The following is a 27006-nucleotide window of genomic DNA, read 5'->3' as shown; positions in this document are numbered from 1 at the left end:
AGTTGGTCTTATATAATATTCTAGTTTTTCGAGAAACTGATTTTTAGGATTTTCATTGGCTGTAAACCATAATCATCAACAATAAAAGAAATAAAATATTAAAATTGATCACTCTGTGTGTAACACATATATACAATATATGAATTTCACATTTTGAACTGAATTACTGAAATAAAGCAACTTTTAAATTATATTCTGATTTTTTTTAGATGCACCAGTATAATAACACAATCAGTCTAACAGTGAGTGCAAAGAAGCATTGCTATGCATCCTAAAACAAAGTTAGGCTATAGACTGTGTGGGGTGTAGCCCCTGTATGAGCTGACACAGACAGTCGGCTATTAAAGAAACGCACGCTGTGCAGAAGCCGCCCAACAAAAGCAGCTTAGCAGCGCGTGTTGTGCGCAGGCGCGTGTCGAGGGACGCTCCAGCTGTCACCATGGGCAACCCGCGTCCACCGTAACCGTAACCGACTCTCTAGCTACCGCAGTGCTCGGCAGTTTCTCAGTGTCCAACAGTCCACTAAAACAGAGTTTATACACCGTGTCCGACCCGCCTGAGCTCTCCTCTACAGAGCTAACATGACAGTTCGCTTTAAGGTACGTTATTCACCGTATTTAAGCGAGAGAAGCACTCAGGAACGCACGTAAACTGGGGCTGCTACAGCTGCAGCGCTGAGGACAGAGCTAACGTTAGCTGTAAACACAGCGTACTACTCCGCCTACGTCACCACGTTTACAGTCCGAGCGTAGGAGCTGCTCCGAACGGTTTCGCTTTTTCTGCTTGAAAATAAACAGAGGAGTGTGTGTTGAGTCGATGCGGGGTAACGTACAGCCTCTTGCTTTCTGTCTTTGCAAGATTCTGCACATTTTTTAGGACTGAAAGCCTCAAATCATTTTGTTAAAGTGCCGTGTTTTGATTGGGTAGCTCTGGAGCAAGTCAGATTAACGTTGTTAACTAGCCAGCTAGCGTTAACTAGGCTTGTTAACCTAGCTAACCTAGCTTAGCTAACCCAGCTAGCCTAACTAGTTAGGTTAACTAGTTAATTATCTTAGCTAACCTGGGTTAACTATGACAGCGTCCCTTTCTGCTACTTTGTCAAAAGGTGCTACCACATTGGATACTTAAAGGTAAAGCTGCTTAGCTAGCTAACTATATAAAACAGGTAATAGGATTTTTCGACAGATTGAAAGCATGCTATCCGCTAATGCTCCCAGCAGAAGTGAAACTTTTAGATAGGATATGTGTCAGGGCAAAGTTAACCCATAAGAGCCCAGACCCGTTTCTGAATATTGATATCAAGTTATATCAATGTATTTTAACATTTTGTTCTATACACTTATCAGGACTAGACGTGTGGACTATAATACATTTACATCTCCAGCACTAAATTAGAATATTATATAAGATCAATCGATACTTTTGGCAGTGTGGGCAGTGTGCCAGGTGCTATTGGAAAATTAAATCTGCATTTTCATAAAAGTTGTCAGCAGAGGAGAGCATGAAGTGCTGTAAAATCTCCTGGTAGGAGCTGCGCTGACTTTGAACCAACACCAGCAGATGACATGGCTCTCCAATCCATCAGTGATTGTGGAAACTTCCCACTAGACCTCAAGCAGTTCGGACTGTGTCCCTCCACTCTCCCTTCAGACTCTGGTCCCTTGGTTCCAAATGAAATGCAAAAATTTACTGATGTCAGTGCAGCGTTTTTCCAGAAAATCTTACAGCCCCTCATGCTTCCATCTGCTGTCAACTTTTATGGAGATGGAGATTTTATTTATTAGGACTTGAAAGCCCAGACCCATTTACAAGTTAAACAGTTTGTATTTTAACATTTTGTTCTATACACGTATCAGAACTATAGATGTGTGGAGTAGAGTACAGGTTGGTTAAATGGTTGAAAGGAAAAATACACATTTACAATATTTTTGACATGTTTAAATTCTCCAGCACTAACCCAACACACCGACATTCTGTAAAAAAGGTCAGATGAACAAACACACACTCACATCCTGTGATACTCTCAGGATGTTCAGTATATGTCACTTAGGGACTTTTTTTTTACTTAAAATGCTTCAATATTTTTCACCACCTTTTGGTTTAAGGTAATAGTTATAGTTTTTATATTTTTATTTGAATAAAATAGAATCATTTCTTTTATTTTGCATTTATACAACGACTATCAGTACCCTAGGATTGTATAGCACAGCTGAGAAAAGTAAAAAACATTAAATGAAGTGTGGATGAGCGCATGCGAAGACTACTAGATGGTGTATATTAATAGGTACCACAAATCGAAAGTGTGAGTAATGTCTTACTATCTTTTCATATACAGCTAATTTGATACATGAGGCCAGTTTTATCTCTGATTACTTAGTAGCTAGCTAGTAAATTATGCTTAAATGACACCCCTTTAACTTACTCTGCAGCAGAAGGCGACTTTAAAATTCAAATGGTTTGATAAGCATTGGCTTATTAACTGCCAGACTCAGGATAATTCAGACGGATTGAGTCTGCCGTTTGAGCACCACTGAGTAGCCTAGCTCGCACAACGTGGATTACACTAAACCTTTGACCCGTTATAAACATTTCATTAGAGCCTCCTGCTGTGTGTTGTAAGGTGTCACCAGTCAAGAACAGCCAGGGAAGATTTAACCTATTGAAACTAGAACTCAAGTAATTCACGAGTTGTTGTTTTGTGTTGTTAAAATCATACAGGGAATCACTGAGTATCAGAATAAGTACAAGGCTCGAGCGAGGCGGGTGAAAAGCGCGCCACCGCAGCGCAGGATGCGATTGGCTGGAGTCCGCTCTGACCAGCTGGGTAAGATTCAGTAGAGACAATAGTTTAACCTTGTAGTTACTGCATATTTAATCCATGATATTTGTAATTAATAATTAAACACAGTGGTATAAGCACCCTGCTACAAATCCAGCTCAAAACCAGTTGGTCATCCAGAAAAACATACCCTATGCTGGTCAAGAGCTATTTAATACCCTATGCTGGTAGGTTAGCTTATTAACTAGCTCTTGACCAGCTGGTCATCCAGAACAAATATAGGCTACACTGGCGGGCTAATTTGTTAATTATTGACCAGCTAGTCAACCATAAAAACAACATACAATATGTTTGTCATGAGCTAGTTAATACCCTATGCTGGTAAGTTAGTTTGTTAACTACTAGCCCTTAATCAGCATATTTGGAAAAAAAAATACGCTTCACTGACAGGCTAATTTGTTAATTAATTATTGACCAGCTAGTCAACCAGAAAAAAACATATCCTGTGCTGGTCAAGAGTTAGTTAATACCCTATGCTGGTAGGCTAGTTTGTTAACTAGCTCATGAGCAGCTGGTCATCCAGAAAACACATAGTTATGCTGGTAGGCTAGCTTGTTGACTAGGAATTGACAAGCATAGGATATGTTTTTTTCTGGTTGACCAGCTGGCATTAAGCTGGATATTTTAGCAGGGCAGTTTACATATTTAGAAAATTAGAACAGTAGCTCCACATTGCAGGCTTTTTTGAGTATATCGTATACAGTTGCAGACTTAAAGAATGCTGGCCAAAATTCATAGTGCATTACAGATTATTTGAGGGTATTTAGTCCTGTTTAATTGTGTAGAGTAAAACAGACAGTGCTCTACATTTTAGATAGTTTCATATCTACTGCTAATGATGCATTTTGTCTGTGTGTCAATATGCCACACTCTAAATTGCCAAAAGTATTTGCTCACGCATCCAAATCATTGAATTCAGGTTCCAGTCATTCAGTTACTTCCATGGCCAAATGGCCAAGCACCTAGATATGTAGCCTGCTTTTACAAACATTAGTGAAAGAATGGGTTGCTCAGTGATTATAACTGTTGATGTACTTTCAGTAATTCCCTCATGCTTTATTGTTAAAACAATAAAACATCAGGCTTCATGAGTAAAACATATGTAAAATGGAAAACACATGGTCAGATGTGTGGATATTTTCTTGCACATCTAAGCTGTTTTTATATTTAAATACTATAATTGTAATCAAAAGCACTGCACCATACTTTTGTTTTCTGTATGTTTGTTTAGTCATCTGTTGTTTCCATTTTGTTGCCTAAAGGAATAAGCAGAGAACCTCAGTTCCAGTCCAAGAGAAGGGTACCCTTCTATCCACCACAAGTATCTAGTTCTCTACAGTGGAGAGATTCAGCTGGTTCATTAAGGCAGCAGGAGATAGCCAGGCCTGGTAACCCCCCAGCTTCGGTCCATGTGACACGGACCAGCAGTCCAGAGAAGGTAGAGACCCCTCTGGCCCCAAGAACATCAAAACCACAGAGGGCAAAGAAAACAAGCCAACACGTTGAATCTGTTTCATGCTCTCAAGTGAGAAGTCCTTCTGCTGACCAGCAGGAACAGGAACATCCTTCGAATGGGGTGAGTGCTTTTCAACTGTTGTCTCTGTAAAAAGAAAAGCTTAACCAATTGTAAAGACTACCAATATATCCAGGTTCTTTTGCTTGATATAATATTTACTTTTATTAACTACACAGAATAGTAATTATTTAACAGAAGACAACATTGATGGATGGTTTGAAAAAGAATGTAGAACATATAAAAATATATAATATTTATGGTGTAGTAAAGACAGGGTTCTATATAAAGAAAAATCATGACAGCACAAGGAACCGTTTGGGAAAAAAATGATTTTTTTTATATAGATTCCTTTTTGTTATGAGTCAAATAGCTAACATAGTTTACATGACCATAATTTTGTTGTGCTTTTGTTCATAAAATCTTTTTTAAGTTACTGTATGTCAGTTCACAGATGCTGTGTTTGTATGTTTTTCCTCAGTTAAATTACGCTCTAAGGAAGAAGGCAGGTCTGAGGACAGCACGCCAGAGGAATGGCCGCCAGAATTCAGAGTACCAAAGGCAGTTTCTGTGGAAAACTCCAGCAAATGAATCTCCTCTTCTTGCAGCACAACAGGCACTTTATCACATTTTCACAGCACATAACAATTCATTACTGCTGAGAGAATTACGCATACAGTTTTATATAGTTTATATTAGACAGTGGTGTTATAATATTTAGGGATTTTAAGAAATGTATTTAAATACTATATAAATCATAATTGCATTGTAGTTAGATTTCATTATGTTTCCCATATCACTACCAGATATATTTAAATGCAGTGTAAAATGATATGCATTCTGCATTTACTATTTGGGATTAATAATTATGTGAAAAGGAAAGTTTAAGCATTCTACCAGTAGATGGTAGCAGTGAGTTATTTATGCCACACTAAATGGTTGAGCGCTTTGTGACAGTGTCTCATCTCTTAAATCTAACAGTGTTTAGCATTGAAATACTTATTCTAAGTTAATGTTAATAATTGGTTAAAACATCATATCTACCCCACTTTTATATCTTTATTAAATTTAATTCCTGTGCTATTCTTAATTTCTGCTTTTTCATTTCAGATGTTGTACACCAGTAACAGGTCAATCCCACCATTCAAGTTTAATCCAGTAGAAATTGAGACAGAGTATAAGAGGAACTTTAAAGGGTCTCCTCCACACAGACCCCCACGCTTACGACGAGATGTGGAATTAAATGAGCTTCCTGAGAATATCTCTTCTAAGGTACAGCCCTTTTTGGGAAACAAGGTGGTTGGATTAATAATGGACATTTTTATGGGCACCCCTGGACAAATTTCATATTACTTATATGTACATCAATACAAAGGATGGTATTGCACAATTACTGATTATTTATTTCAGTGGAAAAATAAATTAAATGTCACATGTAAACTGTATTTGATACCTGTCAGCATAATCAGCATAATATACTATAATCTTATACAAATATAGCCTGTAACTTAAGTTAAGCGCTACACTGCCTGGCCTAAAAAAGTAGTTACCTGGATTTAACTAAGCAAATGATGTGGGGTTTTTGCTGCAGTTGTTCAGGTCTAGGTTCAGCAACAGTATGTGCTGAAAGAATGAGGTCAGCTGACTACCTGAATATACTGAATATAGACCAGGTTATTCCATCAATAGATTCTTCCCGGATGGCACGGCCATATTCCAAGTCAGACTCTACCATCATCAATGCTGCTGCAAGATCTTGGTGAAAAATAAATGCAACACTGGATTGAAACAGTGCCACAGTGAATGCAAGCTACAATGAAAGCTAAAGGCGGTCCAATCAAATATTTGAGTGGGTGACCTTTTTTTTTTTTTTGGCCAGGCAGTGTTAAAACTATTGAAATCTGTTTATGTAATTACAGAATTATTTACATATTTCTATTTGTAAAAAATTACAAATTATTCTATTAAATAAATTGTAAATATTTCAATACAATTTGTCGTTCTGAACATTGTAAAAAAAAAAACAGAAGTATGGACTCAAACCTGAAGATATAATTTTATATTTAAATGATATACAAACAAATACAACAAAGCAAAAACTGAAGTCTAATCTAATCATAATAAAATTTTTAATTTTCTACATGAGGAAAAGACATTCAATATTTATGACACTGAATAAAGGCATAGAGTCCATACCAGAACCTTCATGTTTCGAAAAGCTTGGAGTTAGAAATAACTATGATAAAATTTGATTAACTCTTTTATCAAATTGATGAAAATTTGTATCAATTCTTTATGCTGACTATGCTGATTTGACAACATTGATCATAACTAAGGCATAACAGTTATATTTGGAAACAATTTAGTCCAATGATATATGAGGGAGTTTTATTTGGACAATTATCCCCCCTTTTTCCCTTTATGATTTTAGCAGGAGCGGGAAAAAAAGAGGGAGCAGCGTCTCTCAAGGAAGCCGAGATCCAGAGAAGATTCTCATCCAGAGCCACAGCCTGTGCAGCAGGAAGTGACATCTTCTCAAAAAGATAGTTCACCTAAGGTCCTGAGGTATGTGGCTGTTTATAGCTTTGATGAGATTAATCATTTTATTATTTAATGTTGTTTGCCAGGTTTTGCTATTATTCTCTGTGTCCACCTTCTGGCACAAATAATCAGTTAATTTCTGCACAATAATGGACAGTATCTAATAGGCTGTGATACACCCTTAGATATACATGGATCAAATTCCCATGTCTTCTTCCTCTTTGGCAGGAAAGTAAAGACGGAATATACCTCAAATTTCCGCTCTCCCCTGCAATACCGCTACAAAGATGGAGCCTGGATCCGGTCCAGGGTTTCAGGAGAGGAGGTAGGACAGGCACTGTCCCCAGATCAGTTGCCTTTACACTGTGAAAAGATTAAACTGTTTATTAGAAATACTGAATACAAGGCTATGTATTTACCCCTGTATATTATTATATGATTTATAGAATAACTGAACAGGAATGATATTTTTCAATAATGACATATATATAGAGGACATGCTAATTGAACCCATTCTAAATATGGACACCAAATTCAAAATTGAATCAGAAGTTGGTAATGTCAGCTCATTCATGTTTTTTTCTCATCATGGGCAAATGATGAAATATTTTATAATATTTTATAATATATCCTGATGTAACAAATGACAACAACAAAAATTTCATAACTGGTATTTTAACATCATACTCTAAAAATCATTATAGAACTAATTATATGGAATGTAAAACCTTTAACTAAAGCAAATTGAATTGTTCAAATGATTGGAATAGACCTGCAGTATAAAAAAATACACTTTTAAAATGAATTTGTTTTGTCTACAGCACTAACCCAGCACTCCTACATTCTGTAAATAAGGTCAGGTGAATGAACACAGTAGTATATGTCACTTAAGAACATGGTTTGGAAGTGTGGACAGATTTTAAAGGGTCTGTGACACATATGTCACCATGCTATTATTATTTTAATATTAATATTTAATATTGTATATATTAATATTTGTGTAGCTAAAAACAATGTGCTTTAAATGTACATATGATATTTTTCTAATAATACTCTATTTTATTTGTGAGTTTAACAGTTTTGTTTTAGTCCTTAAAGGAACACAAATATTATTTGACAGCTTAATTAAGATGTAATTAAATAAAATGCAATAGTTATTTTTTGAAGTACAAAAATCTAAAACATTAATTAAGGCCTAAATCATTATGTTTTTTAAACTTTTAATTCGTTTTTAACTTTTATTTACTCAAAAGTAATTAGTAAAACTAATACAAAATAGACAAATAGCTTTTATTCAGAATAACACTATTATCACAACAGGTATTTTTTTTTATAAAAAAAATAGAACAATATTATTGTGTATGATACAATATGGAACATCCATATTGTTGATTTAACAGAAGGGCAGAGCTAAAAAAAAATATGTTAGTTTTAAAAAAATGCTGTGTAATCATTTATTTATAAATTCTCTGACCTAACTGACATCCACACTGTGGCTTAAGTAAACTTAAATAATTGATTCTCTATAAGAACTACATAAATGATGAAAAGTAATAATGAAACTACTGGCCAGACTGAGACATCTGTGAAGTCTAGTGCCAGTTGTGTTTTAGTGAGCATCAACAGGATGTGTGACTTCTAATCCAGAGTGTATGGCAGAGTAGGAAATTGAAACCTTTGTCAGACATTGTTTTGTTGTCAGTTTGTGGGTTTACTATTACCCATGAAAGATTTAAAGAAGGATGAAGTAAGAAGCGCATCGTGTGAAAGCGCTAGCGAATGAAAGTTCAGAATCAGAAGCTGGAGATGTGGCACCATGGTCTCACTAATAACTGATCTGTGTCATCGATCTTGCAGGGACACGAGTGGTATCACGAGGTAAATGGCTGCTCTGCTGTATCATTTCCCCCTCTTTTGTATCTGTGTCCCTCAGGTGCCTTCACACCTTTGCAGCACCCAGGACTGTGTGGTTCTGTGTTTTGTGTTCCTTGACTTCCACCCACTTGATCTGACCTAGGCCTCCTCCTACCATACAGGTGTAGATTAGAGAGGGATGTGTAAGAGTGTGTGAGAGATAGTTTCACTGCTGTTGAGTCAGCAAGATGCTCTCAGCATCCTTTCCACAGAACTTTCGGGTTGTCTGTGGTTTAGGTGGTTATTTTATTTTTGCTTACATGAATTACAGTGTCCCATTGCATGTGCTGAGAAGAAAATGCTTTAATCTTTTTTTACTATCAATTATAACCCTAACACCTTATTTAAGTCACACGCATGCTGTTGCTGCTGTAATTCATTCGTATACACTAAAATACTTGACTAAAAAAATCGTAATAGTCAGTTGTTAATTGTAAGTTTGCCAATACTTTGGTAAAAAGTCAAATTAACGTGTTTTTTTTTTATTTTATTTTATTTTATTTTTTTTACCAACCCCAGATGCATTCAGTGAACTAAGACATGTACGGTTTCAGAAAAAATGGAGCACAGTGTAACACTGTAACAAATTTTAACACATTTTAAGATGTTTAAGAGGAGAACATGCTTTTCAGAATTTATTTTGGTCTGTTTTGTCAGAAAGCTGACATTTTTGAGCAGGAAAGAAAACTTTATCCTAAGGCAGAAATGAGCTACAGAAAATGTCTCTGTGTTAAAAATGTCAGTTATACCCCAGGAAAATTCTACATCCTGAAAGGAACGTAATCCAGTAGAACAATGGAATATTTCAGGGTTTTGTTTTCTGGTGTGGTTTGCAAAACTGTTTTCAGCCCCATTTGTATGCTTTAAAAACACCAATCTGGAGGAAAAAACACACATAATTAGAAAATATTCCCTTACAAAAATACATACATGCTTGAAAGTAGATTTTTTAAATATTTCTTTATAAGTGTGACCTAAAACTAAAAGTCCTAAAAGTAGATAAGATGAACAAAATCAAACAAATGAGTGAAAATAATAATAATTAATCCATTATTACATTTTTGTGAATGACAATAGGTATGTGTGCCCCTCTAAAAACTTCTGGTAACTTTTCAGTGCTTGGACTTGTTCACATCTGCTTGGAGGCTTTATAGCCTATTGCTTCAGATCCACAATATATTTTTAGGATAATATATTATCTACTTTTAGGAATTGTGTGAAAATGGAGTTGAATGGAGTTTTAGGTCAGATTTATGCAGAAATATAGAAAATTCTAAATGATTCACACACTTTCAAACACCTCCCACATAAACAATAGGTATTTTCAATGCCTGAGTTGCTAATTAAATTGCAGCTATGATTCCTCAGCTCCACTAAGCTTTGTTAACTCTCCGACATTTATTTCTATAGGGTTAGTAAATTGGATGGCACATATCCTTAGAATCTCAGCTCTAAGACTAAGGTACAGTTCGGTCAGTGTCACAGTTTACATTTTTATCTCATTTTTTATGGACTGTGCGTTTCCACTTCCGCACAGATTACAGCAGCTGTGCTTACTGTAAAGTGAACTGTGATGTAACCTCAGGTTATTGCAGTGCAGATTGACGTATTGGTGAATATTGCAACATATCCTGTGGAAGTGGAGTTTTTACTGGTTTTCCTAAATATAGAGACACTCAAGGAAGTATTTACTTCCATTATCTGCAGTAAACTCTCCAGCTAATTAAATATCATATTCACTGAATACAGGAAGAGAAAAATTCTGAGAAATGTCAGGGCATGTTGCTGAAGCGACAGGACATATTACTCATGGATCTTTTATTGTTGTGATGGTGTTGCCTAAATTAAGAAGACACTCCCATCTCTGACAGAGACCTCCTGTCTTCTAATGTCCTGTGTAAATCATATGCAAACAGTACAGAACGTCTGTGTTAACATTCTTTGGACTGTTCTGAATACTTTACCATGCAAGATCCATACTAACCCTATAGAAACTTTGCTTACTGTGCTAATATGCCTTGTTGTCTTCCTTGTAATGATTCACGTTTCTGTGTATGACAAGATACTGAATGAATCAGCTCTTGGGTGTATTAAAGCTCTCTCCCTGTTTCATAATCTGGCTTGGTTTTTCTGTTAAAAAATAATAACATTAAGAACCAGTCCAGTGTTTTGATTTTGATATTTTAGCACTGCACAATGAAGAGTTTGATTCCAACATATGTACATTTAAAGGTGCCATAGAATGCATTTAGTGAGTATTTTAAGTTTTTATTTAATGTGCAGATTAGGGGTGTAACAGGACATGTATTCTTTGTGAACAGTCAAGTTTACAGGCCAGTTGCAACAAACCTGTTACTGAAATTGCCACCGTAGTGCAGACCCATGCCATTAAACTATTGAGAATTTTGACAGTGTTTATGTCTTTAACAGTAACATTTCTAGCCTTTACAGTTGGGGGCTTTGCAGTGCAGATAACTCGCAGACCAATTGCATGCATTGTAAATATCCCAAAGACCCAGTTAATGCTGCTATCCTGTGCTACAGTGTGTGATTAGCTAGCTAAAAAAATGGCAAATTCAGTCAATTATAATTAGCTTTTAGAGCTTCTTTTTTTGTGGACACTGAATATGATATGATGTTCTGCTCTCTAGTCTAACTAATGCACATTCATGCAAAAAGATTGTCTTAGAAAACAATCAGCAGCATTTAGTACATTTTAGAGCCATTGTGTCTAAATGCTCACTCTAGTGGAGTGAGTGTATGAACTTTTGGTGATGACTGTGACATAAAAGTTTAGGAGTTTTGGAATTGGACTGTTTTACGTTCATGCTGTAGGAATAGCAGATTTTTTGAATGAACACAACAGTGATTGAGGTTTCATTTACTGAACTATTTATTTAGATAAACCAAGATAAAGGCAGGTTTCTATTCTGTGGTACCATTAAATGCCATTTTCAGTTCTGCAGTAAGGAGTGGGGAGTGAGCTTTATTGTCCACTAGCATTACAGACATGAAAATGTGCTTGTCAATGTGTTGAATGAATTGTATAATAATAATTACATTTAATGCATTTTTAATTTAATCTAGTTGATTATCTTATTTATCAATGCTTTGCTTACATTTTATTAATTAGTCTTTTTTATGTCTGCTTGCTGACATCCCGTACTTTGGTTTGTACTTTTAGGTGCAAGATTTGCGGGCGAAGGCAGATGCCTACAGGAAACGGGCCTGGGGAACACACTTCTCACGCCAACACCTCAGCCAGGTCATATCAGAACAGAACTGCCTGTGGGAGGCCTCCAGTGCCTCTTCATCCTCCACTCTCACTGAACAGGACAGCCATTCTCACAGCAGCCCCACCATCGAGGCCTTGGACCTGGCCAGGTGAACTGAGAAACCTTCTGACTGGCTTAAAAACTTTTTCCCGATCCTTTCTTTGAGTTTTGTCTGGTTACTCAAAATGCAGATTTCATTATTGGCAAAATTATTTATTATTGTTATTATTATTTCCCAGAAAGTGTGCTAGAATATATCCCTGGAATAGAGTACTGGTTTATCAAGTGATAGTTTGTCACCCCCAGACATACTGCAAAATGCGAGGTAGTGTTATCTATAAAATTTAGACAAAAGCAATTTGCTTTGTTAAAAAACAGTAAAGCTGTGAAATCAAAATATTTGGTCAAAACTGAACAAAATGAAAGGACAAATTTTTAAGATTTTTAAATTTAGCCAATTATTTTACTATTAAATAAATTAAATAGCCTACATGTGTACAATTTAAAATTATTTATCGAACAAATAATAATTATGTAACACATGAGCAGACAAACTAACATTTTTACCTCAGTAAAAAAAAAAACAAAAATTTAGTCATACCTTTACCCCAGTGGTTCTATTATAATCATAAACATACCTTAGCAGTGCTATTATAATAATAAACATTCCTTAGCAGTGCTGTTATAATCATAAACATACCAATGCTTAAAAATCCAAATGTTAGAGAAAACACTGCAATTTGACATAAAATAAACAAATCAGTGATCTGTATAAATGATTAAGCCTTTACATTTTATTCTCATTTTAACTAATTTTGATTGCCAAATATTTTTAGTAAAACCATAGTAAAACTATTTTGTCCATGTTGAGGACAAGAGTTGAGCTGAGTTATATAACCATATAGATTTCACAACCATATAGATTTGCATTATGGTAATTAAAAAAAAACATCTGTTGCACTGTTAAACTTCATTTGTGGTAAGGAGACTAGGACTGCAACGATTAGTCGATATAATCGACAATGACGATTATTTAAATTTGTTGACTACAAATTTCATTGTCGACTAATCGTTAATTTGTAACAGTGCAGCATTACACAAAGTGCTGGGGACAGAAAAAAACTTGGTCTGTGTCTCCAAAAGTGCCCAAACACAACAGATTACATAATTATTCACTAGATATCAGTACTCTCTTCGCTTAAACAACATGTGAACATGTAAATGCCTTTTAAATCTCATGTTTAGCTGTTTTTCTGTTGTTTTTAGAGATGGAGGACATGGCAGAAATAATCGTTGACTAATCAACTAATCGAAAAAATTATCATCAGATTAGTCGACTACCAAAATAATCATTAGTTGCAGCCCTAAAGGAGACATTTGTGTAAATTATTTAGTTTTCACCCAACTTTTTGCTTTAAACTGTAAACTCCTCCAGTAATTTCATGGAAGGCTTCAACATTATCGGTATCCTTTTATTTGCTTACGTAAGACTCTTCTTTCTAAGTGTGGCCTTTGTGTGCTGTACAATTAAAGGGTGGATAGTGTCAGGGGAAGCTGTAGTCCTGGGGCATCTGTCTCCCTGTCAACTAGTAGGAGGAGCTCTTTTGAAGGTGTGGGGCTTTCCGACGGTCCCACCCTCCCTCTACAGAGGAAACAGGCATGGGATGAGGAAGAACGTCCTTATGTGAACGGCGTGTCTGAAATTAAGCCATTGAGGGAGGAGCCACCTGTCCAGCAAGCAGAGGAGTCAGATGAGGAAGAAGATACAAATGAGCATTTGGAGGACAAAGGGGAGAAGTAGGTGGATAATCATTTCTTTCCACTTCAAAACCTATTCAGATTACCCTGTTGTGACATACAGTGATTACGAGCCTTATGGACTTTCTTTCAACATTACTTTCCCTTTCGTCAGTAAAAATTTCGAATCACTTCTAAACAATTTTCCCATGGACTTTGTATCCAACCATAATCCACCCTATTTGATCTAAATAACTATTGGTGTGACTGGCTGAATGCAGAATTAAAACCTGCAGGAAGTAGCTTTCTAGGTCTACATTTGCTTGTTATATCTATGTCTGTCTTTGTCAAGCAAAAAAGAAAACTAACAAATTATTAAGAAATATAAAATAGACTTTCTGTGTTAAATTACATTAAAAACGTTAAGTACTAAAATGATTGACTTTACTCTTTCACACACATTTCCTGCTCCACTTTACATTACATTCTTTCATTCATGCCAGATGAATAAAATAAGAGTAAACATGCTCAACCAACACAGTTCAATAGTTTAAATTATTCAATTTATTAAAATGTTTCTCCATCTCTGTAATGTGGAACTAGATGCTCTGTTGAGGAGGGAAGGTTACCAACTCCCAAACTGAAAACCATAAGGACTGTGCAGAGGACCCATCATGACCGCACAACTCCAACGATAGGTAACCACAAAAGATCATGCCCTTTACACTGGCATCTTCCTCTGAGCCAACATGCACTTCTGAGCTTAAAAATCTTCTCTTATCAACTGAAAAAAGTGTTTTTTTTAGAAGTTGGTTATTTAATGTTATTGTCGTGACAACCATTGCCTTAGTCCTGGCCATAGATCCACTTTGCATGTTGGCAGTAGTTTCACTATGATTAAATAAAAAATGACATTACATCACCCACTTAAAAATGTCCTTGTTCCAAATTAAAAGAACAGCTAACATTTTTGCAAACAACCACACGTTTCACTTCTTTGTCATTCAATGACTCCATACAGATACGTTTGAAGGTAAATGGGGTTTTCTGTGAGAAATTTAGAGAAGCATTCCTACACTGTTCATGAGGGCAGATCCTCAAAAACTTTTGTCGGGACAGTTTTTATCAATACATTTAAAAAAGTAAAATTAGATATCACTTATTTCAATGTTTATTCAGGAATATCTTGCCAGTGTATTAACAAGAGGTTGTACAAATGAATAATAGATTTTAGGTAGAACAGAAAATAATTTAAACATTTTATTGTTAAATTAAATTGTGCCCAATTTTTAGTCTCAGTATCTACAAGGTTTTTCTATCCAAAGTATTGTTTTTAATAAAATAATATAGATTATAGAAATTAAAATCATAGGTAAAGTTTTATTACATATGTATATTTTGTCATGTGACAGATTTTCTTCGTATAACACACAGACTGCTTGGAGGAGAGGCATAGCTGACTGAGCAGTGGATGAGTGTTTTAAAAGGAATGCTTCCACTTTACAGCTCTTAAAGAGAAGGATATAGAAATGATAAGAGCCTTAAAAAAGGCAAAAGCTCAAGACCCAATGTAAAGAAAAACTAAAATATTCACTTTATTTCAAAAAGTGACAGTGACCATATTATAATAGGAATAATAGTAAGAAGAAACTTTATTGATACAGCACCTTTCATATATTAACATTTTTAAATAAGTTTGAAGTGCTGTACATACACAGAAGAGCAAAACAACACCAAAATTGATTGATAATTAAAGTTAAAACCTGACATACAACAGAACAATATCCCAGAAATAAAAGGCTTCTAGGCTTCTAATTGAATACAAAAGTTAGTTAGTGAAAAGATAATACAATGAATAAAATACAGATAAATATGAAAAAATAGCCATACATTTTTTATAGAAAGATACAAAATAAGTAATAAAACTAATAAAGTTTAAAAAGGAAGACTAATAGTAGTATAGAATTAAAAGCTACAATTAATAAATATTGTTATTCATTGTTAAAATTGCTTTTTAAAGAAAGTAGAGAAATATATTTTGGAAATATGTTTCAAACCATAAAGATATGCAGAAATGCAATATAAAAACAATTTTAAAGACAGATTTTAAATATACTCTGAACAAGAACTTGTAAATAATCCTACAAACTAAATCACAGTTCTTGTGAAAATGACTAGGTGTCCATATGCAACCATGTTAATAAAAACTGTAGAATACATACTGTCCTGATGTACTGCTGCACACACAGAACAGACCTTAAGCTACTGAAGAAAGTGATGTGGTTTGATGAGTCACTCTCAACTCGTTGTAGGTTGTTAAAGGAAGGCTTTAGTCCACACTGGCTGATACCAGTTTTTCAGTATGATCAGTAATCTGTATTTTTTGAAGGATGATTGATTATGTATGCACATAACACCATTGTAACTACTACTTATTACACATACAGTCAATTAGTCAAGTAAATACATTATTTGTTTTTTTTCCTCTTTATATCAGAATCAAACTCTGACACATCTGTTTCCCTTTTATCTGCCAGGAGGCGCTGTCTTAGTTTCTCCACCAAAGACAAAGAATTCCTCAAGGACAGCTCGGAGGAGTGAAGCACCACTTGGCAAAGTCCACTCACCTTTTAGACATCTCAGCCATGGCTCACCCCCACGAGCACACAGCAAGGTACCAAAGTAAAACACTGAAAATGTACGTACAGTGATGGAAAAGCTACTTTAGAATTGTAATTTATAACACCATAGAATTGCTTAACATGATTTAGATTTATAGATTTATGAACCACACATAACAGGCATGTAACAAGCTCACCAAATACCTTAATAAACTTATCATTTTTCTTCATTATAAGTCTTCAAGACATGGACTCCACAAGATGTTAAAAAAATTAATTTGAGATTCTGGTTCAAGTTGACATAAACGATTCCTGCATATTAATTAGAACCATGTTTCTGTCTGCAGAAATGTCGCTCAGTGCATGTTTTTCTTTATGACAACATTCTGTGTAAACAATACATAATAGTGTTCTGGAAATCAACAGATGTTATGCATTGCACTGCTACCACACACACCATTGGCTTATTAGATACACAATGTGTTCAGATGTTTTTGGACACCCCTTCTTATAAATGCAGTCAGTGGCTTTTAATTTAAACTGTGTTCCCTGTATTGCTATTACAGCATTCAATGCATTTGGGATGAGTTTAGCAATGGGGATAATGTAGGATGTTAATTATCCATCATCTTGACCTTATCACTGATAAGATCTTGTCAAATGTTCACATCATTGCTCCAGATATGTAGTAAAAAGCCTTCCCTGGACATTAAAGCCATATACACCCACAAAAGCAGGATAAACTTTTTTGTAAACTAATTTTATTTTGGAAGAATAATGAATATCTCAGTACTTTTGCCATATAGTATAAATGGCATAAATGTGTAGACATTCTGTTAAAAACAGACACTCTGATTATACTTTGCCTGGCCAAAAAAGAGTCACACACTCTAATATTTTGTTGAACCACCTTAAGTATTGATTGCTTTGGCGCATTTGCTGTGGCATTGTTTTGATTCTGCAATGTCACAAGATTTATTTTAATCCAGTGTTGCATTAATTTTTCACCAAGATCTTGCAGCATTGATGATGGAAGAGTCTGACCACTGCACAAAGCCTTCTCCAGCACATCCCAAAGATTCTCAATGAGTTTAAGGTCTGGACTCTGTGGTGAACAATCCATGTGTGAAAATGATGATATCATGCTCATCAGGGAAGAAAAAATCCATTGATTGAATAACCTGGTCTATATTCAGTATATTCAGGTAGTCAGCTGATCTCATTCTTTCAGCACATACTGTTGCTGAATCTAGACCTGAACAACTGCAGCATCAACCCACATCATTTACTTAGTTAAATCTAGGTGCTGACTTTTTTTTGGCTAGGCAGTATATAACCTTAACATGGTCCATTCATCTACATTAAACAAAGGCAAAATACTTTCAACTTATTTTAAATATTTTTTAACCTGTTCATATGGCTGCTTTGCACATTTTGATTTGACAGTGATGTGTGCTAGTGACATAATGTCATATATTTTCTTTTCACAGGCTGAGAACGGTAGCTTGCCCCGTTCTTCCCCTGCTGCAGGGTTAGCCACAATTGACCCGCTTCCACTAAGAGACGACACATGGGCTCGAGACTCTCCTGAACCAAAACCAGTCCGAACACCTCAGAGGCGAACTCTCAGTGCCACACTCATAGCAACCAGCTCACCACGTGCCAACAGAATCCAGGGTACACTGAGGAACCCAGAGTTCCAGCACAACGGTAACTATCATTCTTTTCATAAATCCAAAAAAAGTCACATGCTTTAATATAATGCACTCATCACAAGACGTTCACCTGACTCGAGCACTATTACAACAATGTGATCGGCCTATCGCATGGCTGATATATAGAAGCCAGACAAGCAGAATTGCCATTGAAACGTGACAGTGGCTCATTTACTGTCAGTACAAAAAGAGAGGTTAAATTACCGCCAGAAACAGCAGAAGAGTAATTTAGGTCAGTCTCCCATCCCCTCTCTTTTTCTCTCTCTCTTTCTCTGTTTCTTTCTGTCTGTTTTTCCATTAACATTTCTACATTCAACCTCTTTTTTTTTCCATCCACTGTCTGCTGATCTTCCTCTGCAAAACCGCGGCCCTTACCCTACCTGGTCAAGCTGAATGAAATCTGGTGTAGTGTCGTCCCTAGTGGGATTAGTTTGACATCATTCTTCTGAACCAGAGTCTATGGAAAGTTCTATTGTAAAATCCCCACTCCACCTTTCGGTATTCACATGGGAACACATTGCTACACTCAGTGTGACTGCGCACAATGACACAAAACACCCTGTGTGGATATATAACTTTGATATCTTACCCTTTCATTGTATTCTCTTTGAAAGCTTTGAAGTCTGCTGTTGACAAATGCCAAGAGCCATTTTTGTTGCATATTTTCATGTAAGAGTGAATTTTTTAAAACACTATTTAAAATCTATTTTTATATCTATATTTTTGACTAGGTAACTTGGGGCTTCACCGGCCAGACCAATTTGTCTTCCTCTCCAGCGATTCTGGTGTATCAGACAACGGTAAATTAACCCTCATTATCAATAACAGTCAGCATTTTTTGTCAATGGTTAAACATGAAACGTCTCAGGTTGTGTGTCAAGAGTGCACAGCAACCTAGTTTAAGCACCCCTTTTCCTTTGATGTGGTGCACATGCTGTGAGCATTTCATTTGTTTTATATTACAATAAAAAATGCAACTACCTTTTTTAAAGAAATGTGTCACTTCCTCAGTTCAGTGTGAAATAATGCTTAATAAGTTAAATGTCTGAATATGGGCTTTGTGTCTCATCTTTAGATGACAGGATGTCTCAGATCTCGTCCAGGTCAGCAGCTTCTTGCTCCATGGCGTCTGAGGTGCTGGACAGAGCCCAGAGGAGGAAAGAGGACTTCTGGGGAAAGACTTAATCAGGAACAATAATCCTTCAGTGTGGAGACTATAAATCAGCAATGTTTACTATGTAGTGTAATTTTTAATGTGAGTGGACATTGTGTGAACGTTTTGTACACAGTACAGAATATAGATTTATAATGCATTATTGTTTTATATTTTGATACTTTTAAAATTGTGTGGTCATGGCTAAAGTATTCTGGTATGGGCAAAGATTTTTAACAATGTACATTTCTTCTTTGGCTTTTGTTTTTAATAGTTTTAATTGTAGAAATATGAATCATGCAAAATAAAACAAAAAGCAAATTCTGCACATTTTACAAATTTGGTTTTGTGTTCATTTGTGATTATAGCATTATCTTTTAATAAATTGATCGTATAATAATATGCCAAAAGTCATGGGATAGCAGTGTGTAAATTGATAATGAAAAGTTACATCATGGGATGGCATAGGAATGTTACAGGTTGTGAGTTGTGGTAATACCAAGACAGTTCTGGCTAGAATTGTCCATGTGAATACACAAGTGTCTGTTCATGGGTTGTGGCAAAAGTCATGGGACACTAGTTACTGCCCTATGACACAAACAAATGGCGCGTGATCTGTGATACATTACACAGGCTGTTTAAGCAGGTTGATCTGCTTTACCTCTTGAAGGCTCTTTAACCAAGCTTACCCAGTTTAACCAAGCTGATCGCACCACACTGAACACACTGGTGCACCAATATGTCCATATTGGTTAAGCTCTTCAAACTAATGAAAACACACTATGCTGGTTAATCAGTTTAATTTAGCTGTTTTACCAGCTTAGGGTATATTTACACCTGGATATTTACAGCTTTTCAATCACTTTGGCCCTCAAAGCCTATCTAACACTATTTGTTTTCGCTTACATATTTAGTATTAACATGGAAAACAGTGCAAACTTGCTAAACTATTCTTAGATTATAAGACATCTGTAGAGTTTAAAAAGCTTTCTTTTGAGACTAAACTATATTGTACAAATGAGCTCTGTTCTGCATGCCCCCCCCTTCTTTTTATATGCTTTATTTAAAAGTAGTCCAGACTAAAACACTCCTTATAACTAAAGCGTACATGGGCAGAGATAATCTGCTTTAGGTTATATAGGTTAAAGCACAAAAATTAAAGAATGCAGACTAAGCTGAAATCTGTTTAATAATATGATAAGCAGATAGCAAGTGATGAAAGGTGATATGGGTTTGAAACCTGTTTTGGTCATTGTCAATGAGAAGTTTGGTGTGTTTTACCAGTGTATGCATGGGCTTTCTCCAGGTAATCCAGTATCCTACTGACTATGCTACATTGTGTGTGAGTAAAGGAGGGAAGAGTGTGTTTTCCTGTGATGGACCGACGCCTTGTCCAGGGGTTACTTTTTCTTTGAGCCCAGTGATTTCAGGTAAACTCTGTGGTCTGTGACCCTAATATTGACCAAGCAGATGCTAAGATAGATGAATTAAATATGATAAATAATATAGAAAACGTGGTGGGGGGGGGGTCTGAGGTGTAGCAGATAGTAGCTTCAGGGGCTTTGTCCTATGACAAGTAAGTAGAGGATAAGAAGATGGATGTATTCGGTGAAGTGAATTGGGTGAAAATGTTTTTACTTGTTTTAATTTTTTCTATCCAGTTACTGTCCAAAAGTTTTGGGTTTTCTCTCTGTATCCTGTATTTTGATATATTTTTTAGTTGAATTGGCTATGCTAAATTGACCCTAGGTGTAAGTAAAGGCATGAGTACAGCAGCCTGTACTAAGGGTATTCCTGCCTTGTGCCCAGTAATTCTGGGAAGGCTTTGAATCCACCGTGACCCAGGTGCCACTGGTCAATGTCTGTTTTTCACAGCTGCAGTGACTTGTGTCTGGGTCTCCACCAGGTGCTCCAGTTTCTTCCCACCTCCAACTAAAAACCCCCACTTATAGATGCCCACCAAAGTCAGTGGTGGAATCAGAAAGGGGTTAAACAAGGGCCCTTTCTTTGTTGTACATTGTACTTTGGACTGGGACCCGTGTCTTTTCAGTTAAGTCTGAAACAAAATAGCAAAATAACCCCTATAAACCACTTTGAACACCATTGAACCATAGTGGAAGCTATTATGTACAAATAAAGTTTTTTTCAAGGCAAAAACCTCTGCTAACCAATTAACACAAAGGCCTGTCTCACATTTGCAAACAAACATCTTGATGTTCAACAGGCCTGACGAAACAATAGTGAAATATTTTGGAAGGTGTTTGTCCTATTACATCTGGCATAAAACTAATAAGAACATCATTTCAGTAAAAGAACATAATACACTTAATTAAGTTAAACATGGTGGTGGTGGTAGTGTAATGGTCTGGGGCTGCTTTGCTGCTTCAGGATCTGGACAATTTGCTGGACAATCTGGACAAGAAAATGGGAGAAAATAGAATGAAGGAAAACATCCAGCCATCAGTTTTTTGGATACTTGGGTCAGCAGTAAAATGAACCAAATGACACCAGCCAGTTCTCCTATGAATGGTTAAAAACACAATTAAGGTTCGGAGTGGCTTAGTCAATTTCTGATAGAGATGCTGTGGCATGACTTAAAACAGACTGTGCATGCTCAAAAACTTCTCATGAGGCTAAGTTGGCCAAAATTACTCCTCCTCAGAGATGTGAAAGACTCATTGCCAGTTATCATAAATGTTGGATTGCAGTTGTAGCAGCTGAGGGTGGCACAAATTAGTTATTACCCAGCTGGCATTTCAACGTTGAATCAACGTTGGATTTGGTGTTGGTTTTAAAAAGTAAATCAACGTTGCTATGGTAACCATGTTTTAATCTCATACATTCAACCTTTATTAAACCATAGCTCACTAAAACTAGAAAATCCTATGGTTAACAAAGTGTTAACAATAAACTTACATCACTGTAGTAAAGCTGAGTAACATTAACATTAAATGTTGTTTTAAGATATTACTTTAGTCATATTTCAACCACATTTTAACGTTTAACGAAGGTCGGTTGTGTGCCAGCTGGGTAGGTTATTATGTTATCAGGGGCGAATACTTTTTTTTTCCATAGGGTCAGGTTGGTTTTGATAGATTATTTCCCTAAATAAGTAAAATCAGTATTTAAATTCTGCTTTTTATGTTTAGATAGGATATCTTTGTCTGATATTAAAAAGTGTTTGCTAATCATATATTTTAAGTTTGATAAGTCTGTAGGGTACAAATATATTTTTAACAGCACTGTATCTGTTCACACAGTGCCCACATCTCCACATTGGTCTTTCTTTCTCTTTCTCTCTCTTTCTATATCTCTCTCTATGTGCTGCAGGAATCAGTTGTACGGGTCTGTCCGGCTCTCCAACAACAACAACACCACGGTGGACCGGCTACACCTGGGTGACGTCACGCGTGCACCGGGCGCACCTGATTTATCTTCCAACTTTATTTGATTTTCTTCCCAAGTTTTGAAATCAGCTCACAGGAGGCGTCTCGAGGGTCTCCCAGCAACAGCACGCCGCGAGACGGCGAGGGGAATAAAGAAATAAAGAGAAAGAAGAAAAAAAAAAACATCACGCTCTCTCGCGCTCAGGTGTGCAAACATAATAAAGAGCCCGGATGAGAGGCGAGAAATTATCAGCGCGCGGTGTGTCTCCAGCTCTCCGCGTCATCGCGGAGGGGATTTTTTTGTGTCCCGGGCTAACAATAGCTCCCGGTTGCTGCAATAAGCGCGCGCCTGGTTACGGGCACGAGCATCGTTCAGCCTCGTTTTTTTTGCAAATTTCCAGAAGCAGAAGTTGCTAATAATGTGAGTCAGGACAGGAGGCGCGCGCGGGACTGACCTGATAAACTCAGGTGTTGGGTGAGGAGGTAACGTCAGCGCGAGAGGTGACGTCGGGAGGAGGGCCACTTTATAAACCGCGAGACCGAGGACCAGACAACACTTCCAAAATCACACACTCTCTCAAACTCTCACACACACACCTGAGCGAGCCTACCGCCGCGTGATGATGAACACGATGAAGACCCCCCTCGCGCTGCTCTCTGTGATCCTCCTGTGCGCCGCGCTGAGCGCCGCCAGCCCGCGCCCTCTGCGCCAGCTGCCGCGCTCCCCCCCGCTGGACAGCTCCTCCACCTGGAACAACCTGATGGAGATGGTCAAGGATGTAAGTCAGAGTGTGGGTGCAAGGGGGAGGGGGGGACCACCAAAGACCACCCGGGACCACCCAGCAGCTGCACACTGATAGACACGACACACTGTTTTTAGAAAAATATGTGTGTGTATTGTGTGTATTGAGTGTTTTTTTTTTGGTGCACGCAGGCGCAGGCGCAGGACAGGGACCACGAGACTCGACTCATCCCAGTGATCCCCAGCGAGAAGTTAAGAGTAAGTGCACGAGGGATGAGTGTTGAGAGAGAGAGAGAGAGAGCGTGTGTGTGTAGCTGTAACTACAATGTGTATATATATTTGTGTGCATACCTCTAAAACTGCACGTGCAAGTTATTTTGTTGCTGTGCAATGAAAGACAAGCATCTCCATTATTGTCGATTTTTTTATTTTACTACATACTTTAAACACATTAACTGTCACTTGCATTGTGTCAAAATTTCTAGATAAATGAACCAATAGAAATTCTCCAAATTTACCTATGGAAACTAAACTATTTTAACATTGACTTCCACTGAAAGTTAAGAAAGTTATGTCTCTCTCCTGGAAAGTCGCAATTCTGGAGATACTTGTTTTTTTTTTATCTGACAGCGACATTTAACTATAATATTAATATATTAATATTCTACTAAATGCATTGCTATTGTGTGTGTGTGGGTGTTTGAGTACTCTTTGAACGATGGCATAGAAGAATAATATTTGGCTCCACGACCTAAAAAAAAACATTTTTTAAAAGAGCTGTATATGCACAGAATGTTTAATTATAATAATAATAATGACAATTTAAATGTTCTTTACCAAAAAGAGGTCCTCCACACTTCACAATTCTTCACGATTCTTTTATGGCATCACTCAAAGAACCCTTTGTGGCTCCTTCAGTTTTACAAGTGTATTGCAACACTTAACTAACATATCACTAACTGCATGTGTGTGTGTTGTGTTGTGTAGGATACATCAATGTGCTGTCCTAACATCAAAATCCTCAGATTCTACCTGAACGACATCCTGCACAACGAGAGCTACTCCCGCATGCAGCTGGTCCGGCATGATCTCCACCGAGTGGCCAGAGACCTGGAGTCACACTGTGTAAGTAGCCATGATGCTCTGGTGGACTCACACAAAGCAAACAAACACACACACACTCATTCTTCCTTCTCTCACTCATTCTTCTGTTGCTTGTTCTTTGCAGAACTCCCATCTGGCTGACCTGGAGCACTTTCAGACGTTCACACAAAACCTGGTGCGGGCTGGAGAGATGTACAAGGTAGATATCTTCTAACCACATCAACCACACTGACACGTTTTTAAACCTCATCCTTATCTATAGCATCAGTATTTCACAACTAAATGAGCGTGCACAATAACTTCACTGCTGTAGGAGAACAGAGAACAGAGAACAGAGTGGTTTTCAGGAAGGCAGCTCCAATAGCTTAGTTTCCTCTTCTTTTATTGAGAGTAGTATTACAGTTGTAGCAGGTAGATCTGTCATTGGGTCCACTCCTCATTCCCAACATAATAACATAAATAACTACACCATGTTTCTCAGTCATGGTCCAGGAGGCCCACTGTCCTGCCTCTACACTGCCCAACACATCTGATTAAACTAATTAATTCATTAACTAACCCTCTCAGGGTTGCAGGATTGCATGATAAAGCAGGGAAATCACTATAAATTTTAGTGCAGGGAGCTTCCAGGACCTGAGTTGAAAAAGACTCAATGCCAATTGTGTCTTAATAGAAATAGTTTAGTTTCTAAACGCCACCTGTGACTGTTTTATTATTATTTATTAATTTATTTATTTTTGATTCATTTATTTTTTTCTTCTTATTATTATTATAATTTCTTATTATGTTTTTATTTATTCATTTATAACTTTTTTTATTCTAATATTTTATGTTTTGATTCTTATGTTTGTAGGGTATTATTATTCATTTTATCAATTTACATTTGCTATTAACCTTTTCTTTATTTTATATTTTATACATTCTTTACTTTTTATATGTCAATTAGTTTTTTATGATCTATTAGAATTTCTATTTTACATATACATTTTATTCATAAATATTAAATGTTGATTTAAAATTAGTATTTCTTTTAGTTTAGTATTTCCTTTTTTTCTATTTTATTCCATTCTATTTCTAATTTCTTATTAAATGTTTTTAATCCCTTTGATGCTGTAAATGCCCGGCAACATTGTAAATGAGGGTCAGCCTCAATGTTTTTTTTCCGGAATTAAAAAAATAAAGGTTGATTTTTGAGTGTGAGGTATGTAGTATAGATAAAGTTATATATCAAAGTTGCTTTTTGCTTAAAATACCTATTATATTTTTCTACAGTAGTCACTTAGTCATTTATATACAGCAGATTTCAGAATTTGAACAGAGTTTTATTGTTTTTCTCTAGAGAAATTCAAGAGGTTTAAACACCAACATAATGCTCTCTCTTTCAATTTTATTTTTTGTTATAGAATTAACCATGCGTGTTTTTATCTTTTTTTCAGAACAACATCAAAGCCCAAAATAAAGCGATCGGAGAGGCTAACATTCTCTTCCACTACCTCTACGAGACCTGCAAACCCCCCGGCATGAAGCTCTGAATGGTCCTGCTCACCAGCTGAAATTCTCTGCCTTATTTCAGACCTTGACAAGTGTTTTTAAAATTTTGCTATTTTGTCATTTTAATATAAGAAATTTTATTTATTGTGATTATATTTATTTGTATGTTTATTTATTGTACATTGTGACAATATTATAAGTGCGGGAGTGTTTTTAACAGAGTAAATACTCACACAGTGTGTGACCTGTGCTGTTAAATGACATTGTAAGGCCAGACAAGAGGCCACTGATATGACCTGACCTGGACCAAATATCCAGAGCCAGGACACTTAAATGTAAATGCATTATAAAAGCATTTATTATACTTTTTTAAAAATGTAATTATTACAGTTCTATTCTAAAATGTTGCTTTATTTAAAAAACGATTTCTAGCAATTGATGTGACTTTTTTATATTATTTATTTAAACATTGGCACTGGTTTGTTAAAGAGACAATAAAAGCATTTTGAAAATGTTAAAAAAAACTGTTGTTTGTTTTAATTTGCAGAAAGATTTAAGTTTGTTGGAAATGTTTGAAAATGACTAAACTTACTCGACTCCAGGGTGTGATATTGTGCATTATTCGATCCATTCAGAAGTACAAGTTCCATACTCAGTAAAACTACAAAGAATCCAGTTAAAAAAACTTGAAAAGTTTAAGTATTATTGATATATTTTTAAGACCTAAGAATTTGTACAAATGTACATGCTCTTAAATGTACTTAAAGTTAAAAGTAAAATTTCTTTAAATTTGATTCACATTTCTTTATTTTAAACATTAAATGAAATGTAGTTTGAGTTACAGATGTGTACATGTACACAACCCAGTGTAAATAATGATATTTAAAAGATCTGCATAATCATCTACATAATAACACTTATTATCTTTTTAATCTCTGGCTTGTTTGTTCAGCAAAAAATAAAATTACTGTAATT

General features: G+C 36.2%; 2 protein-coding genes across 7 annotated transcripts; both read left to right on the top strand.

The window, feature by feature from the left end:
- Positions 1–421: 421 nt before the first annotated feature.
- mdm1 (Mdm1 nuclear protein) lies at positions 422–19647 on the top strand. 6 transcript variants are annotated; one of them, XM_022671236.2, is made up of 15 exons: positions 424–599; positions 2719–2824; positions 4102–4415; positions 4834–4968; positions 5463–5624; positions 6784–6917; positions 7122–7218; positions 8751–8771; positions 11992–12191; positions 13676–13879; positions 14423–14517; positions 16357–16493; positions 17931–18150; positions 18887–18955; positions 19231–19647. In XM_022671236.2, exons 1-15 carry the CDS (start codon positions 582–584, stop codon positions 19338–19340), a joined length of 2022 nt encoding a protein of 673 aa, XP_022526957.2. In that variant the 5' UTR covers positions 424–581; the 3' UTR covers positions 19341–19647. The 6 variants fall into 6 exon arrangements, with proteins under 6 accessions (XP_049329302.1, XP_022526957.2, XP_022526956.2 ...); XM_022671235.2 differs by having other exon boundaries at positions 13673–13879; XM_022671232.2 differs by having other exon boundaries at positions 13616–13879.
- Positions 19648–21084: 1437 nt separating this feature from the next.
- Positions 21085–26514, top strand: il22 (interleukin 22). Its single transcript, XM_049473344.1, has 5 exons — positions 21085–23473; positions 23629–23694; positions 24424–24561; positions 24665–24739; positions 25977–26514. The coding sequence occupies exons 1-5, from the start codon at positions 23315–23317 to the stop codon at positions 26070–26072; spliced, it is 534 nt and encodes a 177-aa protein (XP_049329301.1). The 5' UTR covers positions 21085–23314; the 3' UTR covers positions 26073–26514.
- The last annotated feature ends 492 nt before the right edge of the window (positions 26515–27006 follow it).

The sequence above is a fragment of the Astyanax mexicanus genome, chromosome 2 (genome assembly GCF_023375975.1).
Source record: "Astyanax mexicanus isolate ESR-SI-001 chromosome 2, AstMex3_surface, whole genome shotgun sequence".
Classification (NCBI taxonomy): domain Eukaryota; kingdom Metazoa; phylum Chordata; class Actinopteri; order Characiformes; family Acestrorhamphidae; genus Astyanax; species Astyanax mexicanus.
The sequence above is the reverse complement of the archived record's forward strand: the minus strand, read 5'-3'. Positions and strand labels throughout refer to the sequence as shown.

Coding starts and splice junctions, on each gene's coding strand:
- mdm1 (XM_022671232.2), top strand. Junction 4,969..5,462: donor CTCTTCTTGCAGCACAACAG/GCACTTTATCAC, acceptor TTTTCATTTCAG/ATGTTGTACACCAGTAACAG. Junction 14,518..16,356: donor CCGCACAACTCCAACGATAG/GTAACCACAAAA, acceptor TTTATCTGCCAG/GAGGCGCTGTCTTAGTTTCT.
- il22 (XM_049473344.1), top strand. CDS start 23,315: ATGATGAACACGATGAAGACCCCCCTCGCGCTGCTCTCTGTGATCCTC. Junction 23,695..24,423: donor TCCCCAGCGAGAAGTTAAGA/GTAAGTGCACGA, acceptor TGTGTTGTGTAG/GATACATCAATGTGCTGTCC. Junction 24,740..25,976: donor GGGCTGGAGAGATGTACAAG/GTAGATATCTTC, acceptor TCTTTTTTTCAG/AACAACATCAAAGCCCAAAA.